Below are 17,581 nucleotides of genomic sequence, written 5' to 3' on the forward strand. Positions count from 1 at the left end.
TTATTACAACACACCTGTCATAATTGTTTCATTTACTAAAGTAGAGGTTTATTGTTATTATTGCTAAAGGCACTGCATTGGTGTAAAAAATAAATAGCAAGAGATAGCACTTGTATAGCCTAAAAGTAGCAGAAATGTGCAGAACGTGGTTTAGAATGCATTTTATTAAAAGGAAACAATAAGTCTTGTACTTTTTTGGCAACATAGTGATATATTCTTATATACTGTACAATGAGGAATTCAACTACAAAATACTAGTCCTCTCCCATTTTCTTTGAACCATTTCCCCCACCCACAACTTGTATAAACAACAACAATAAATAAGAATAAAATAAGATAATAGATACAAAACAAAAGCGTGAAGAACATAAATCAATCAACTCTAATTAGCACATGTAGGACAGTATGCAAGTGTGTGAGCATGGACTTTCAGATGTATTTCTCACATATGCAGCACATAGTATTTGTTTTACAGTCCTTCTTTGGGGGCAGAATTGGCATCTCCTCCTCTTGCCTGCCCCAGGTACAGCCTCAGGTGGATCAGGACAAGATTCAGCCCCTGAATAGCTTTCACAAGCGCTGCAGAGGCTGCTCTGCTGGGGAGGCGCTCTCTTCTTCGAATGTGTGGGGTTACAAGTGCCTTTCCCAGCTACTCTAGGAACACCCTCCTCTTGTTCTGCTTATCAGGCATCCAGGTAGGGTTGATCTTGTTCCATGTCACGAAGGCATTGTTTGAGGACACATCAATGACATTATGGAAGATGACCAGGGCCAGCGGGCTTTCATCCTCCTGCAGCTGTAAGTTCCAATCACCTTGTCCAGGTTGTCTTGTTAACCATGGTGATCTTCCTCTTCAGGAGCTGCTGGCTGAGTTCATAAGAGGTAAAGAAATTGTCACATGTGACATTGTGACCCCCCAGTCCATCTGTCACATCAAGCACATTCTTCTCTGGGCCTCCACTGGTCGGCTTCCCGGTGTAGACTTGCATCTTCCAAGCGTAGCTGGATTGTGCATCACAGGCCACCCATATCTTGATGCCATACTTTGCTGGCTTGCTGGGCATATACTTCTGGAAAGGACAGCGACCTTTTGACAAAAAAGATTACTATCAGTAATTAGTATCAGTGTCACAGAAAACAGTCCCATAAATCAATGATCTTACAGCAATACATAATAAAATGAACTGTGAAAATCACTTACATTACAGATATGAAAATAAAAATGTACCCCTGAATGGAACCAGTTGCTCATCTACTGTTACTTCAGGCCCAGGGTTGTAGAGTTACGGCAGACGTCTCCCAGACCTCTCTTATGGCCGCCAGTTTGTCTCACACGTCTTGCAGGTCTTGACTCAAGGCTATCAAATCGTAGCATTCTTGAGAAAGTGTGAAAGACTCTGTGGCATCGTGGCATGGAAAATCACCCTTCCCCTCTCTGCATCTGAGACTACATGTAGCCTCGTCTCGGGACCTATATACACCCGCTAAGATTAGCAGCCCTATGTAGGCACGCAGGTCAATCTCATCCATCCTTTTCCAGTTGTTTCCAAATTTACTGAAACCCTCCAAATCTGTCATCTCCAGAATGATTTTTTTGATGGCTGGTGTGATGAACATGTAGAATGTTGAGGCGATGTCCTGGGCATGGGCAACTGCATGTCTTGTGGGCCCTGGGGTCATCCTTATAACATGTTGTGCTGCTATCCTGGCCTGGTTGTCATATGGTGACAAGGACCATGTTATTTGCTGTTCTTTGACAAAAATGTCTCTCTTTCAGCTTGGGGGGATTTCTTCATCTGAAGACGATGCATCCCGCCTCCCGGGTGGCGCAGTGATTAAGGGCGCTGTACTGCAGCTCCAGCTGTGCCATCAGAGACTCTGGGTTCGTGCCCAGGCTCTGTCGTAACCGGCCGCGACCGGGAGGTCCATGGGGCGAGGCACAATTGGCCTAGCGTCGTCCGGGTTAGGGAGGGCTTGGTCGGTAGGGATGTCCTTGTCTCATCGCGCACCAGCGACTCCTGTGGCGGGCCGGGCGCAGTACACGCTAACCAAGGTTGCCAGGTGCACGGTGTTTCCTCCGACACATTGGTGCGGCTGGCCTCCGGGTTGGATGCGCGCTGTGTTAAGAAGCAGTGCGGCTAGGTTGGGTTGTGTATCGGAGGACGCATGACTTTCAACCTTCGTCTCTCCCGAGCCCTTACGGGAGTTGTAGCGATGAGACAAGATAGTAGCTACTACAACAATTGGACACCACGAAATTGGGGAGAAAAAGGGGTAAAAAAAAAAAAAGAGGGAAAAAAAAGATGATGCATCCTGCTCTGAGTTGTATTCTTCCCCGTCTTCTTCTTCAGATACCTCCTCCTCTTCTAAATCATTGTGCTCTTGTTCCTCCTGGACATCTGAAAAAGTCAGACCTATTGGGCACTGAAACATGCACTCATGGCTTCAGCAAAGAGAGAACTATCGTGCAGCACCTTTATAGCCTCTGACTGCATTGTCCATTAGTAAACAATGCTTTCAAGAAATGTTTATTTTGTCTGTTCAATCAGTAGTACATATAATCTGTGTGTGTGTGTTTGTTTGTGTGGTTTGTTTGTTTGTTTGTTTGTTTGAATGATTTTATAACTGCCGGGTCAAAAATGACTCTTAAGACAATCTTTGTACCCTGGTGGTGAACAGCTTTCATGGCTGTTTCACTTTTTCTCACGGTGGAGTCACTAGGTAAAGTCACAACATTTCAAGTTGAAAAAATATAATTTAGGAGGTTTTCCGCTGTTAACCATATCATTTTTGACCCTTTAAGACAACACAAGGGTTAAACAGGTCACAAGGCCGCAGGGCCAGACAGATTACCAGGAAGGGTACTCAGAGCATGCGTTGACAAACTGGCAAGTGTCTTCACTGACATTTTCAACCTCTCCATCAGTCTGTAATGCCTACATGTTTCAAGCAGAGAAACTTGTGCCCAAGAATGCCAAGGTAACCTGCCTAAATGACTACCCGTAGAACTCACGTCTGTAGCCATGATGCTTTGAAAGGCTGGTCATGGCTCACATCAACACCATCATCCCAGAAACCCTATACCCACTCCATTTCAACAGATCTACCCATACCATCCCAACAGATCCACAGATGATGCAATCTCTATTGCACTCCACACTGCCCTTCCCCACCTGGACAAAAGGAACACCTATGTGAGAATGCTGTTCATTGACTACAGCTCAGCGTTCAACCCCATAGTGCCCTCAAAGCTTGTCACTAAGCTAAGGATCCTGGGACTAAACACCTCCCTCTGCAACTGGATGCTGGAATTCCTGACCCCAGGTGGTAAGGGTAGGCAACAACACATCTGCCACGCTGATCCTCAACACGGGGGCCCCTCAAGGGTGCGTGCTTTGTCCCCTCCTGTACTCCCTGTTCACCTACAACTGTGTGGCCAAGCACGACTCAAACACAATCATTAAGTTTGCCGACGGCACAACAGTGATCACTGACAACAATGAGATGGCCTATAGGGAGGAGGTCCAAGACCTAACCTGTACCCCCCGCACATTGACTCAGAACTGGTACCCCCTGTATATAGCCACATTATTGTTATTTTTTCTTACTTTAGTTTATTTACTAAATATTTTCTTAACTCTTATTTTTCTTTAAACTGCATTGTTGGTTAAGGGCTTGTAAGTAAGCTTTTCACGGTTGTATTCGGCGCATGTGACATACAATTTCATTTGATTATTATAACAGTCTTTCTACTAGATGTTGGAACATTGCTCCAGGCACTTTCTTCCATTCAGCCACGAGCATTACTGAGTTCGGGCATTAATGTTGGGTGATTAGGCTTGACTCGCAGTCGGCTTTCAAATTCATCCCAAAGGTGTTTGTTGAGGTTGAGGTCAGGGCTCTGTGCAGGCCAGTCAGGTTCATCCACACCGATCTCGAAAAAAAAACATTTCTGTGTGGACCTTGCTTTGTGCATGGGGGAATTGTCATGCTGAAATAGGAAAGGGCCTTCCCCAAACTGTTGCCACCAAGTTGGAAGCACAGAATCGTCTAGAATTTCACGGTTTGCTGCATTAAGATTTCCCTTCACTTTAACTAAGGGGCCTAACCAAACCATGAAAAACAGCCCCAGACCATTATTCCTCCTCCACCAAACTTTACAGTTTGCACTATTGGAGCTGGTAGGTTGCTCCTGGCATTCGTCAAACCCAGATTTGTCCGTCACATGACATCAAGTTTTTATTGTCACGTGCACAAGTACAGTGAAATGCCTTTCTTGCATTAGAGGAGAGTGGTTCGCCACGAGAACAGGAGATCTCTGCACGCTCAGCTTAGCAGCTTTCATGTCCCTGCCAACACACAGAATGTCAAACAACTGTCTGACTCCAAATAGAAAGAGAGATATTAAATAAAACTTATATATAAGGACATGGAGAGGCAGAAGGAACGAGTTTGTGTTTAGGGTTTTGCTTTGGCAACATTAGGTTGCCCCTGTCATACCAAAGTTTGTTTTGAATCTGAGTGAGGTTTGAGTTTATTTGATTTATTTGTCCATTTTAAAACAATACAACCACACGTGGATACAGTACAATGCCATGAAATCTTTGAGGATGACACACAAAAGTTTAAAAACATATTTCCATTGTGGTGTTCCAGAAAATCCATGAATACAAAATATACTGCAGATTATAAAATGAAAAAGAATCTCAAATACATCTCATCAGTAGGGGAAAATCTCAAATACATCTCATCAGTAGGGGAAAATCTCAAATACATCTCATCAGTAGGGGAAAATCTCAAATACATCTCATCAGTAGGGGAAAATCTCAAATACATCTCATCAGTAGGGGAAAATCTCAAATACATCTCATCAGTAGGGAAAAATCTCAAATACATCTCATCAGTAGGGGAAAATCTCAAATACATCTCATCAGTAGGGGAAAATCTCAAATACATCTCATCAGTAGGGAAAAATCTCAAATACATCTCATCAGTAGGGAAAAATCTCAAATACATCTCATCAGTAGGGAAAAATCTCAAATACATCTCATCAGTAGGGAAAAATCTAAAATACATCTCATCAGTAGGGAAAAATCTCAAATACATCTCATCAGTAGGGAAAAATCTCAAATACATCTCATCAGTAGGGAAAAATCTCAAATACATCTCATCAGTAGGGAAAAATCTCAAATACATCTCATCAGTAGGGAAAAATCTCAAATACATCTCATCAGTAGGGAAAAATCTCAAATACATCTCATCAGTAGGGAAAAATCCGTAAAAGGAATACAATATTTTAGCATGTAACATTCATTGAAATGAAAACAGCTCTTTAAGCCTGTGCAGTGTTAAAGCATTTAGCCCATAAACCATTTCTTAAGGTTTATCTTAAATTTCTTTAGTGTAGGGATGAATTTTTTATGGTTTGGTACACCATTCCATTCCTCAGCACCAATGTTAAGGAAATAACTTTTTCCAGCCATGCTCCTATAGCGCAGCGGTCTGATATTGGCAACACTGGCTCCTGAGTTTATCTGTCATGTGTTGGTCTAGTTCACATAACAAGTATGTAACAGAGCATTTTTCCTTCACCACTACACTATTACACTTGACAGAGAAGTTGGAAGAGTTTCTCACTTTGTGTTTGGAACCAAACAGGATAAATGATGTCTTGCCTAAATGCAGAGTGTTTGTTTTTGGATAACCACTTACTGACTTTAGTCAGTTCGCTGCTTAAAGTCTTTTCAACGGTCTTCTTATTCTTATGTGAAACCAGGAGGGCAGAATCATGCACATACAGGAACAGAGAGCATGAACAGGCAGAATCCAGGTCTTTGATGTAGAGCAAAAAACCGAACAAAATACTCCCCTGGGGGACACCATATTTTATCTCTTTAGCATCAGACCGTGTCCCGCCCATATCTACCCTTTGGACCCTATCTGTTAGGTATGACTTTACCCATAATAAGGAGATGGTGCAAAAACCAATTGTTGCAGTTTGTACAACAAAATACCATGCTTCACAGTACCAAATGCTTTTTGTAGTTCAAGCATGACCATACCACAGAAGTTGCCCGTGTCAATTTCTTGCTTGATAAAGTATCGTAAACAAGTGTCGGTAGAATAGGATTGTCTTCAACCGGACTGAAGGTCATTATGAAATGTCTTGGTCATCCATGTACTTTATGATCTGTTCATGGAGTGCTTTTTCTAAAACCTTTGACAACACAGTCAGGGTTGACACTGGTTGGTAGTTCCCTTGTTCAACTTCGCTTCCTTTTTTGTACAAAGGAACAACTTTTGCATGTTTGAACTTTCGTAGTACCTTTCCATGTTGAATGGAAACGTTGATGTTTTTCACGTAAGGTCTGATACGATCAGCGGCATCGCTCAGGAATCTAGCTGGGATGTTATCCAGTCCTGTGGATTTCTGTTTGTTTGTCTAGCTCTTTAAGCATCTTTGATACATCTGAAGTTGAAACCTGGGAAAATGCAAACTGTCCTTCGGAGATGCCCTTGGCTGAATAATAGATTTCAATATGATGGTTTCCAAAGTTGCCAGAGCATTCTGAGAGTTGGTCAACAAGGTTGAAATGATCAGCCACTTGTGCTCTGTCAAAGGTTACAGTAACATTGATGTTTAGTCCAATGCTGTTTGACTTTGTTTTTCACTTGTTGCTAGTGCTTAGGTCCAGTTCAAGTCTTCCAGAGCTCCCTTGGGTCGTTTTTCGATGGATCTTGCTCTTCTAGAAGGACTGTTTTGCTTCGTCAACCAGCCTTTGTCATAGTTTTCGTTAATTTTCCTAGTGCAGTGTATTAAGAAATAGTCACTCATTCCATATGCAATTACACCAATTTGGGATATCTTGTTATTATCTGATACCATAATGAGATCAATGGCAGTATGACTGGTGTCACAGATTCTTGTGGGCTCATTTATCAACTGAGCCAAACAAAGTTTTGCAAAAGTTAGACAAGGCCTTATACAGGGGGCAGCTCGTTTTCAGTACATCAGTATTTACATCACCCAGTAGAATCACGTCAGAGTTTAGAAAGTCACAGTAGGCAGTACACACATTTTCAAGGATCTCATAAAAGTCACTCTGGTCTGGAGGTCTATACAGAGCCCCTACAAAGATTGGTTTGCTCTTAGGTAATAATATTGGTAGTTATAAAGGCTGGTTTGTCAAAATGTCTGTATACAGTTGTCGCAGTGACCTCATGAACATTCTATTGTCATCTGACATCACCCTGTGTTCCAAATAGCATCATTTCTCTATCTGATTACCAATAAAACCATCTGTTTAAAAATGCATTTAGTAAATGTCAACCTTGCGAGTCAGGCAACTGAAAGCAACTTTCTAAACAATGTTTTGGTTAGTTGCTAGCTTGTTCAAATAATGACCAGAGTATAGCTGACCACGTTTAAACCTTAGCTACTTTTTATTCATTGTTACAGGAAAATAAACCCACCACAACAACATTATTTACAAGGTAATGATGGCGAGCTTACTGAAAATAGCTTACGACTGTTAGTGTGACGATATAAAAGTAGGTCATTCTGAGAACTCCTGCACCTTCTTGTCACAGATGGATTTGGTCTTGTTGCTGTAGCAGCCCAGTAACCACGACAATGGATATTACGACAGTTGCAGAGACATTTTTTGTCTGTGCAACAAAGAAACCAACACCGGAATATAAATTAAATGTCCTTTTTGACCAGCAACACTTGTCGCATTCTATTTGTCTACAGACAAGTCGTTAGACCAAGTGTAAACCGCCGTTAAGTCATAGAAAAGGAGAATACAACACACAGACAGCTCCTATCACATGTTGTTTACAAGTTTCCTTCTGTGTCTCCCTGTCCCCCTCTTCCCTGTCTGTCCCCCACATCCCCTCTCTCTTCTCATCTTATCTCCCTTCATGTGTGTGTCCTGTGGTCACATGACCTTCCAGAGAGCCTATCAGACAACGCGTCAGCCTTCAGCAGCCGAGCCAAGCAGCTGCACAGGAGGATGTGGTGGAGAGACATGAAGGTGAGTCAACGTGTGTGTGTGTGTGTGTGTGTGTGCATCAGTGTCTGTATCCTTGTATTGCTTGTGTAATGCTTGTATCTGTCTTCTTCAGATGAAGGCCATCATAGCTCTGGTGGTGGTCGTTCTGCTACTTATCATCATCAGTGAGTATCAGCCTGAACAACACGTTATTGTATTGGTCAAGAATATAACCACACAGATTCAACTCGTAGCACTAAACACACATCTTTCTCTCTCTCTCTCTCAGTTCCGGTGATCTTGCGGTATCGCTAGTGTTTCGCCAGGATGAGGAAGAATCTCTCTCAATCCTCCTCCTCTTCCTCCCATTCTCCTGCACAAAGTCCTCCACACCAGCTAGGGGGCACCATCTGCCCATAACCACAGATCTAGGATCAGCTCACCCTCTCCCAATGCTAACCTTTACCGTTAGGATGGAAAACACAAAACTGACCTAAGATCAGTGTCTACTAGGGACCACTTCATCCTACTCTGTGAGCCAGGGCCAAGGGTGACACAGGAAGCATTAAGTTGGTGTTACGTAAGGGTTGGGTTTGCGTCCCAAATGATATCTTATTTAGGGAATAGGGTGTAATTTGAGCTGCTGCCTGTGTCTCAGACACCTAATCAAACTTAAGGAGAACTCCATTCAGTACATAATACATATCATCTAGTCATTAAGGTTAAGTTTCATATCATGTAGTCAGACTGATTCTAATGATAGTGAGACTTTCAGTCAATCTGTCTGCTCCAGTCAGTCCATCAGCAGCAACCGGTTGGTTATACAGGACTTGTAGCACACCAAAATATTTGGAGATTAAGAGTGGAACCCCTACCACCTCCCATCTCACATGTTTAGAATGCTTTCAAGCCAAAACTGAAAATGAGGCAATGGCTAAATCTTAATACACTACAGTGGCCTCCTCTACTTGTCTCCTTTCCTTCTTTCCTTTTCTTCACCTAGTTTGATCTGACACTAGCGGGACTGGTTCAAGCCAGTGAGAGGAAGCCACTGTGGAATATTGGGACAACGTGTGTCCTACTGACATGTGTTACTGCTTGGCCACTGCTGATCTCATTTCCTGTTAGTAACACTATGCTAGCTGTCTCTCTCCAGATGGTTGAATTTTACAGTTTCTGTGATATTGAGTTCTGTTGGAAGGTTAACGTGAAGCTTATGAATGTCTGCTGCTATTCCCATTACCCCTGAGGAGCTAAGGGACAGACACTGTCATTCCACTGCAAATGCTGGAGGCGTCTGGTACCACTTGTTTATTCTGTGTGCGCGTGTGTGATTTTCCTAGTCTGCCCTGTATTGAGATTGCGTGCCCTCGGTATCCAAACATGCACGGCTTGTGATGCGGGTCACCAGTACTGCCACACCACAGCAGCATAACATTTGATTAACACTTGATTTAAATCAGACATGTTCAGTCTGGTTGGCTGATTGTTCGGTCTGGTTTGCTTATTTCCTTATAAAATCATAGACTTCGGAAGGTGCTACAGCAGCAGCCCATATAAATTGAAATGAATGTGCCAGAGTTATAGAATTCCAGCCATCTGTTCAGAAAGAAATGAAATAATTCCGAATAGTCTACTACACCAGGAGTAGGCTTATAATATAGCCACAGAGGATCAATAAATAAAACATGTAATGGCCTAGCTGTAATAACAAGGTATAGGCTACAGCCAGGAATGTGCTGCAAATCTGCCAGTAAACAGCATGCAGACAAAACAGGCCTTTCGCAATATTTAAAATACAGTCGCAGGAAAACACAGGTTGGATAGCAAATGGCTCCTGCTGAAAAGAGAAGACGAATCTGTCTGCTGTAGGATACCAAAATATTTGAGCAACTTCCAAAAAGGCGATCAAGTGACCATTGTTTACAGGTTAGAGATAGGCTTTTGGCATGAGCGCATCAGCCGTTGTGACTAGTGAGCTGTGCATTATTTCTCATTGTGTAAGTCAGTGAAACTGGAAAGCTTTTTTAAGACTAATTTCCTCGTTGTACAATATGTGTCTCTCCACACACCTAGGCCTAGGCTATTAATGGATTCAATACGTTTTTAATGATTTCAGTGTCAAAGTAGACTGTCATTTCGATCATTTTTGCGGTACTTAAAAAGATTCTGCCAAAGTCTGCAGTCATGTAAAATGACGTAGAATTGCATGAAATGCGTTTACACAAGGCGCAATTTCTCCCGCCTTTACTGCTCTATTCCACTACGCAAATGCGATGATATGCATGCAATGCTTTATTACACTGAACAAAAATATAAAGTCAACGTGCAGAAATTTCAGTTCATAGTTCACGTAAGGAAATCAGTCAATTTAAATAAATTCATTAGGCCCTAATCTATGGATTTCACATGACTGGGAATATAGATATGCATCTGTTGGTCACAGATACCTTTTTAAATGTTTGTATCCATTTTGTTTTATTTCCCCCCTTTTTCTCCCCAATTGTCATGATTACAAACGTATCTCATCGCTGCAACTCCCCAAAGGGTTCGGGAGAGGCGAAGGTCGAGTCATGCATCCCCTGAAACGTGACTCGCCAAACCGCGCGTCTTAACACCTGCCCGCTTAGCCCGGAAGCCAGCTGCACTAATGTGTCGTTCAACTGACGACCGAGTCAGCCTACAGGCGCCCGGCCCACCACAAGGAATCGCTAGAGCACGACGAGCCAAGTAAAGTCCCCCCAGCCAAACACTACCCTAACCCGGACAACGCTGGGCCAATTGTGCGCCGCCCTATTGGACTCCAGGTCACGGCCGGTAATGACACATCGAACCCCAGGCTGTAGTGACACCGCAACACTGCGATGCAGTGCCTTAGACCACTGCGCCACTCGGGAGGACCCCACAGATACCTTTTTTTTAAAGGTAGGGACGTGGATCAGAAAACCAGTCAGTATCTGGTGAGACCACTATTGGCCTCATGCAGCGCGACACATTTCCTTCACATAGAGTTGATCAGGCTGTTGATTGTGGCCTGTGGAATTTCGTCCCACTTCAATGGCTGCGCGAATTTGCTTGAATTTGTCTGGAACTGGAAGACGCTGTTGTACACGTTGCTCCAGAGCATCCCAAACATGCTCAATGGGTGACATGTCTGGTGAGTTTGCAGGCCATGGAAGAACTGGGACATTTTCAGCTTCCAAGAATTGTGTACAGATCCTTGCGACATTAACTGTGCATTATCATACTGAAACATGAGGTGATGGAGGCAGATGAATGGCACGACAATGGACCTCAGGATCTCGTCAAGGTATCTCTGCATTCAATTTGTCATTGATAAAATGTAGTTGTGTTCGTTGTGCGTAGCTTATGCCTGCCCTTATCATAACCCCACCACCACCATGGGGCACTCTGTTCACAACGTTGACATCCGCAAACCGCTCGCCCATACGACGCCATACACGCTGTTTGCCATCTGCCCGGTACGGATGAAAACTGTATTAATCTGTGAAGAGCACACTTCTCCAGCATGCCAGCGGCCATCAAAGGTGAGCATTTACCCGCTGAAGTCAGTTACGACGCTTAACTGCAGGTGAAGAAGCCGCATGTGGAGGTTCTGGGCTGGCATGGTTACACGTGGTTTGCGGTTGTGAGGCCGGTTGGACATACTACTAAATTCTCTAAAATGACTTTGGATGCTGCTTATGGTAGAGAAATGAACATTCAATTCTCTGGCAACATCTCTGGTAGACATTCCTGCAGTCAGCAAGCCAATTGTACTCTCTCTCTCTCAAAACTTGAGACTGGCATTGTGTTGTGTGAAAAAACTGGCCTTTTATTGTCCCCAGCACAAGGTGTACCTGTGTAATGATCATGCTGTTTAATCAGCTTCTTGATATGCCACACCTGTCACATAGATTGATTATCTTGGCAAAGGAGAAATACTCACTAACGGATGTGAACACATTTGTGCACAATTTAGTAAATTAACTATTTCTTGAACTTTATTGTTGGTTAAGGGCTTGTAAGTAAGCGTTTCACGGTAATACAATACCTGTTGTATTCGGCACATGTGACAAATAACATTTGATTTGAATTTGAGAGAAATAAGCTTTTTGTGCATATGGAACTTTTACACGTTAAGTTTTATATTTTTATTCAGCATTAAAATATTTTTTTGCCATGCATTCATGGCGCTCACTTTTGGTTCCTGCACCTCCTGATTTACAAATTAAGCACGGAACATAGTCTGGACTCCAGCTGAACACCATATAGGCCTACTAAAAATGCTCACACAAGCCACTAGCCAGTCAGCCATGCAGTATAACATGAGTTAGAAGATTATGAATATAGGCTGTATTGTGAATTTATTATTTATTAACATTGAAGATAATTTTTGTACCGATTTGTGATTTAGCTAGCTAACTAGTATATTTACATCAATTATCAGCTGATAGCCTACCTTATTTTCCCAATTCGAGGCACTGTAACTTACTTGCTTGCTTATAATTTGTGATGAGTGAGTTGTTGCAGAAATAAATAGGCCTATGCTAAAAAATTGCTACAGAGGCAGATAGTATGTTTGTTTTTTCATTTTGAGTACCTGCCCCCTGAAAGGTCTATGCAAGACCCTGGGTGTAACACTGCCTAATGTGATGACAGCAGTGTCCAGCATATCTGTATACAATAACCCCTACATCATCATTCCTTTTTTTTTAATGTAATTTATTTGAGGTGTAAATACTGATCTGTAATGATGTACTATACTCTGTCATTACATTGAAAAACTGTGAAATACTGTAATGTTAATCTGACGTAATAAAATTATTTGAAAGAGTATCTGCATTGATCTGGATTTGACTGTAAGGGACTTGTTGATGTGACTCGTGTTAGTGGGGATGGGAAGAGAGAAGAAGGATGGATAAAGTGATGGGTGGATAGGGGGGGGGGGGTGATCGTTGGGGCCTAAGAGTGGTTTGTGTGTGCCATCTTACCCCTCTGGGCTGGCATGTCAGAGACTGTGTGTGTATATATAGACGGTACGTGCCACCATATGGGTGCCTGGTTTCCCGTTCAGCAAGCCAATAAGGCCTGCTGGTATTCCTCTCACATCTCATTATCTGCCCTTTTTATTGGTGGCGTTCAAAGCCCTTTGATTTAATGGGCAGAAGTCCCTGGGGTTAGATCCCAGACTTGAGTTATAATACTGTCCCTGCTGCTCCTCTCATTTCACTGCTACTATTACTATTTACTACAGTACCTGGCACACACTTATAAAGGTAGAGACAATGACAGAGTGGAAAGTTGTACAGTCATTGTATAGTTCAGGGGTTTTCAAACCTTTCATGCCCAGGGACATCCGCCCAGGCATACCGGCGACCCCCATATTATTTTAGCCCAAAACAAAATTCAAACACGGCTCGTCTTATCGGATGAATGGTAATGGCAAGTAGAAGTAATCAACATTTTAAAATGACTACATTTGGTAGACAGTTTCATATTTTTTTTTACATTTCATTGGAAGAGGAAGTGTAAAGTCTAACAGTCTACAGTATTAGCTGGAAATGTGAAGGTGTTGTATCTTGGCGTCATAGAGAAAATGTTGCTGCTGTTTAAGCTAATTTGCTGCAATTCTATACATTTTGCCATGGCTAATGTGGTGTTCCTCTGCTTAAACAGTGTAATAAAATCAAATGGCATGTGGCCCTGAATGACATTTTTTAAAACATTTTTGATTCTCCCTGACTGTCTGGCTTTTATTTGATTGTTAGTTCTCAAAGATGTTATTACTTAAAAAATATATCTAGTTCAATATCTTTTCTGCATGTTTTCTTTTCTCTACAAACACAATTTCAAACTAAACGCCTATCAAATATGTCTGGCTTTTGTTTCACTTTTCTAGTATACCAAATCTTAATGGATGTAAGTAGATGGTTCAGTCCTCCAGTTTGTTATTGTCAGCATTTCTATTTAAACTGTGTTTTCTTGCTAAGTCGTTGATTTTCTGTTGCAGTATTTCTAATTCTTTATGGGTTTCTTTTCCTTATGTGAAGAGTGAGCCATGATACAACCTCTCATACAGTGCATTCGGAAAGAATTCAGACCACTTGACTTTTTCCACATTTGGTTACGTTACAGCCTTATTCTAAAATGGATGAAATAAAAAATGTTCCTCAATCTACACACAATACCCCATAATAACAAAGCGAAAACAGGTTATTATTAAAATAAAAAAACAGAAATACCTTTATGTACATAAATATTCAGACCCTTTGCTATCAGTCTCGAAATTGAGCTCCGGTGCATCCTGTTTCCATTGATTATCCAACTTGGAGTCCACCTTTGGTAAATTCAATTGATTGGACATGATTCGGAAAGGCACACACCTATCTATATTAGGTCCCACAGTTGACCGAGCATGTCAGAGCAAAAACCAAGCCATGAGGTCGAAGGAATTGTCCTTAGAGCTCCAAGACAGGATTGTGTCGAGGCACAGATCTGGGGATGGATAACAAAAAATGGCTGCAGCCTTTTATCTCAAATAAATAGCAAACTTGGTTTCAAAAAGGGTCCCCAAGGCAGCATTGAAGGTCCCCAAGAACACAGTGGCTTCCATCATTCTTAAATGGAAGAAGTTTGGAACCACCAGACTCTACCTAGAGCTGGCCGCCTCAGCCAAACTGAGCAATCGGAGGAAAAAACTGAGCAATCGGGGCTAATAGTGCTGATCAATCCACAAGCTTCGTAGTAGGCATATATTCACAAGAAAATATAAAAAAACAAATCACTCATGTTCCTCTTTACACTCCTACCCTTTCCCCTTTGATGCTGCCCGCATGAATCTGTCCTGTATTGTTGCAAAGGTGAGAGACTGACCTTCCATAGTGACTAAAATGTAGTGGCCATTCCCTTTATAATGCAGGTTATTGGTCCGTGACAGTCTCTATCCAATACAAAAGACAATTACATATACAGTACCAGTCAAAAGTTTGGACTTTATTTTTACTATTTTCTACATTGTAGAATAATAGTGAAGACATCAAAACTATAAAATAACATGTAGTAACTAAAGTGTTAAACAAATCAATCTATTTTATATTTGAGATTCTTAAAAGTAGCTACCCTTTGACTTGATGACAGCTTAGCACACTCTTGGAATTCTCTCAACTAGATTCACCTGGAATGCTTTTCCAACAGCCTTGAAGGGGTTACCACATAATGTATGTGAGCACTTGTTGGCTTCTTTTCCTTCACTCTACGGTCCAACTCATCCCAAACCATCTCAATTGGGTTGAGATCGGGTGATTGTGGAGGCCAGGTTATCTGATGCATCTACATCACTCTCCTTCTTGGTCAAATAGCCCTTACACAGCCTGGAGGTGTGTTTTAGGTCACTGTCCTGTTGAAAAACAAATGATAGTCCCACTAAGTCCCAGGATCCTTAGCTTATTGATGAGCTTTGAGGGCACTATGGTGTTGAACACTGAGCTCTAGTCAATGAATAGTATTCTCATATAGGTGTTCCTTTTGTCCAGGTGGGAAAGGGCAGTGTGGAGTGCAATAGAGATTGCATCATCTGTGGATCTGTTGGGGCGGTATGCCAATTGGAGTGGTCTAGGGTTTCTGGGATAATGGTGTTTGATGTGAGCCATGATCAGCATTTCAGAGCACTTCATGGCTACAGACGTGAGTGCTATAGGTCAGTAGTCATTTAGGCAGATTACCTTAGTGTTCTTGGGCACAGGCACTATGGTGGTCTGCTTAAAACATGTTGGTATTACAGACTCGGACAGTTTAAAAATGTCAGTGAAGACATTTGCCAGTTGGTCAGCGCATGCTCGCAGTACACGTCCTGGTAATCTGCGGCCTTGTGAATGTTGACTTGTTTAAAGGTCTTACTCACATTGGCTACGGAGAGCGTGATCACAAAGTCTTCTGGAACAGCTGGTGCTCTCATGCATGTTTCAGTGTTATTTGCCTCGAAGTGAGCATAGAAGTAGTTTAGCTCGTCTGGTAGGCTCGTGTCACTGGGCAGCTCTCGGCTGTTTTTCCCTTTGTAGTCTAATGTTTGCAAGCCCTGCCACATCTGATGAGCTTCAGAGCCAATGTAGTATGATTCGATCTTAGTCCTGTATTGACGCTTTGCCTGTTGGATGGTTCGTCGGAGGGCATAGCGGGATTTCTTATAAGCTTCCGGGTTAGAGTCCTGCACCTTGAAAGCGGCAGCTCTAGCCTTTAGCTCAGTGCAGACGTTTCCTGTAATCCATGGCTTCTAGTTGGGGTATGTATGTATGGTCACTGTGGGGACGACGTCATCGATGCACTTATTGATGAAGCCAAAGACTGATGTGGTGTACTCCTCAATGCCATCGGAGGAATCCCGGAACATATTCCAGTCTGTGCTAGTAAAACAGTCCTGTAGCTTAGCATCTGCTTCATCTGACCACTTTTTTATTGATCTAGACCCTGGTGCTTCCTGCTTTCATTTTTGCTTGTAAGCAGGAATCAGGAGGATAGAATTATGGTCAGATTTGCCAAATGTAGGGCGAGGGAGAGCTTTGTATGCGTCTCTGTGTGTGGTGTAAAGGTGGTCCAGAGCTTTTTCCTCTCTGGTTGCACATTTATCACGCTGATAGAAATTTGGTTAAATGGATTTAAGTTTCCCTGCATTAAAGTCCCCGGCTACTAGGAGCGCCGCCTCAGAGTGAGCGTTTTCTTGTTTGCTTATGACGGAATACAGCTCATTTAATGCTGTCTTAGTGCCAGCATCCGACTGTGGTGGTATGTAAACAGCTAGGAAAAATACAGCTGAAAACTCTCTAGGTAGATAGTGTGGTCTACAGCTTATCATGAGATACTCTACTTCAGGCGAGCAATTGCTCGAGACTTCCTTAAATATTGTGCACCAGCTGTTTATTTACACAAAAAACATAGTCCGCCACCCCTTGTCTTACCAGATGTCGCTGTTCTATCCTGCCGGTACAGCGTATAACCAGCCAGCTGTATGTTGATAGTGTCATGGTTCAGTCACGACTCCATGAAGCATAATAGTTTTGAATGTCCCGTTGGTAGTTTAATCAATTTTATTCTCCAAAGATTGAATGTTTGCTAGCAGAATGGAAGGAAGTGGGGGTTTATTCGATTGCCTTCAAATTCTCAAATTCTCAGAAGGCAGCCTGCCCTTTTTGAAACTAGGTTTGCTGTTTATTTGATCTACAAGGCTGAAGCCAAATTTTTGTTACCCTTCCCCAGATCTGTGCCTCGACACAATCCGGTCTCGGAGCTCTAAGGACAATTCCTTCAACCTTATGGCTTGGTTTTTGCTCTGACATGCACTGTCAACTGTGGAACCTTATATCGAGAGGTGTGTGCCTTTCCAAATCATATCCAATTAATTTAATTTACCAAAGGTGGACTCCAATCAAGTTGTAGAAACATCTCAAGGATGATCAATGGAAACAGGATGTACTTGAGCTCAATTTAGAGTATTATAGCAAAGGGTCTGGAAAAAATATGTAAATTAAGGCATTTCTGTTTCTAAAAACCTGTTTTTGCTTCGTCTTTATGGAGTATTGTGTGTAGATTGC

At 42.4% G+C, this 17,581-nt stretch overlaps 1 protein-coding gene across 4 annotated transcripts in view; it reads left to right on the forward strand.

Annotated features, from left to right (window-relative positions):
• LOC139406659 (vesicle-associated membrane protein 4-like) overlaps positions 1-12,831 on the forward strand; it is a 28,294-nt gene extending 15,463 nt beyond the window's left edge. For all 4 annotated transcript variants that reach the window (XM_071149512.1, XM_071149509.1, XM_071149510.1 and 1 more), the window contains 3 exons: positions 7,957-8,036; positions 8,128-8,179; positions 8,284-12,831. In XM_071149512.1, coding sequence (XP_071005613.1) covers positions 7,957-8,036; positions 8,128-8,179; positions 8,284-8,309 — 158 coding nt within the window. In that variant the 3' untranslated portion in view covers positions 8,310-12,831. The remainder of the gene's footprint in view (positions 1-7,956; positions 8,037-8,127; positions 8,180-8,283) is intronic.
• The last annotated feature ends 4,750 nt before the right edge of the window (positions 12,832-17,581 follow it).

The sequence above is a fragment of the Oncorhynchus clarkii genome, chromosome 4 (genome assembly GCF_045791955.1).
Source record: "Oncorhynchus clarkii lewisi isolate Uvic-CL-2024 chromosome 4, UVic_Ocla_1.0, whole genome shotgun sequence".
In the NCBI taxonomy this organism is placed as follows: domain Eukaryota; kingdom Metazoa; phylum Chordata; class Actinopteri; order Salmoniformes; family Salmonidae; genus Oncorhynchus; species Oncorhynchus clarkii.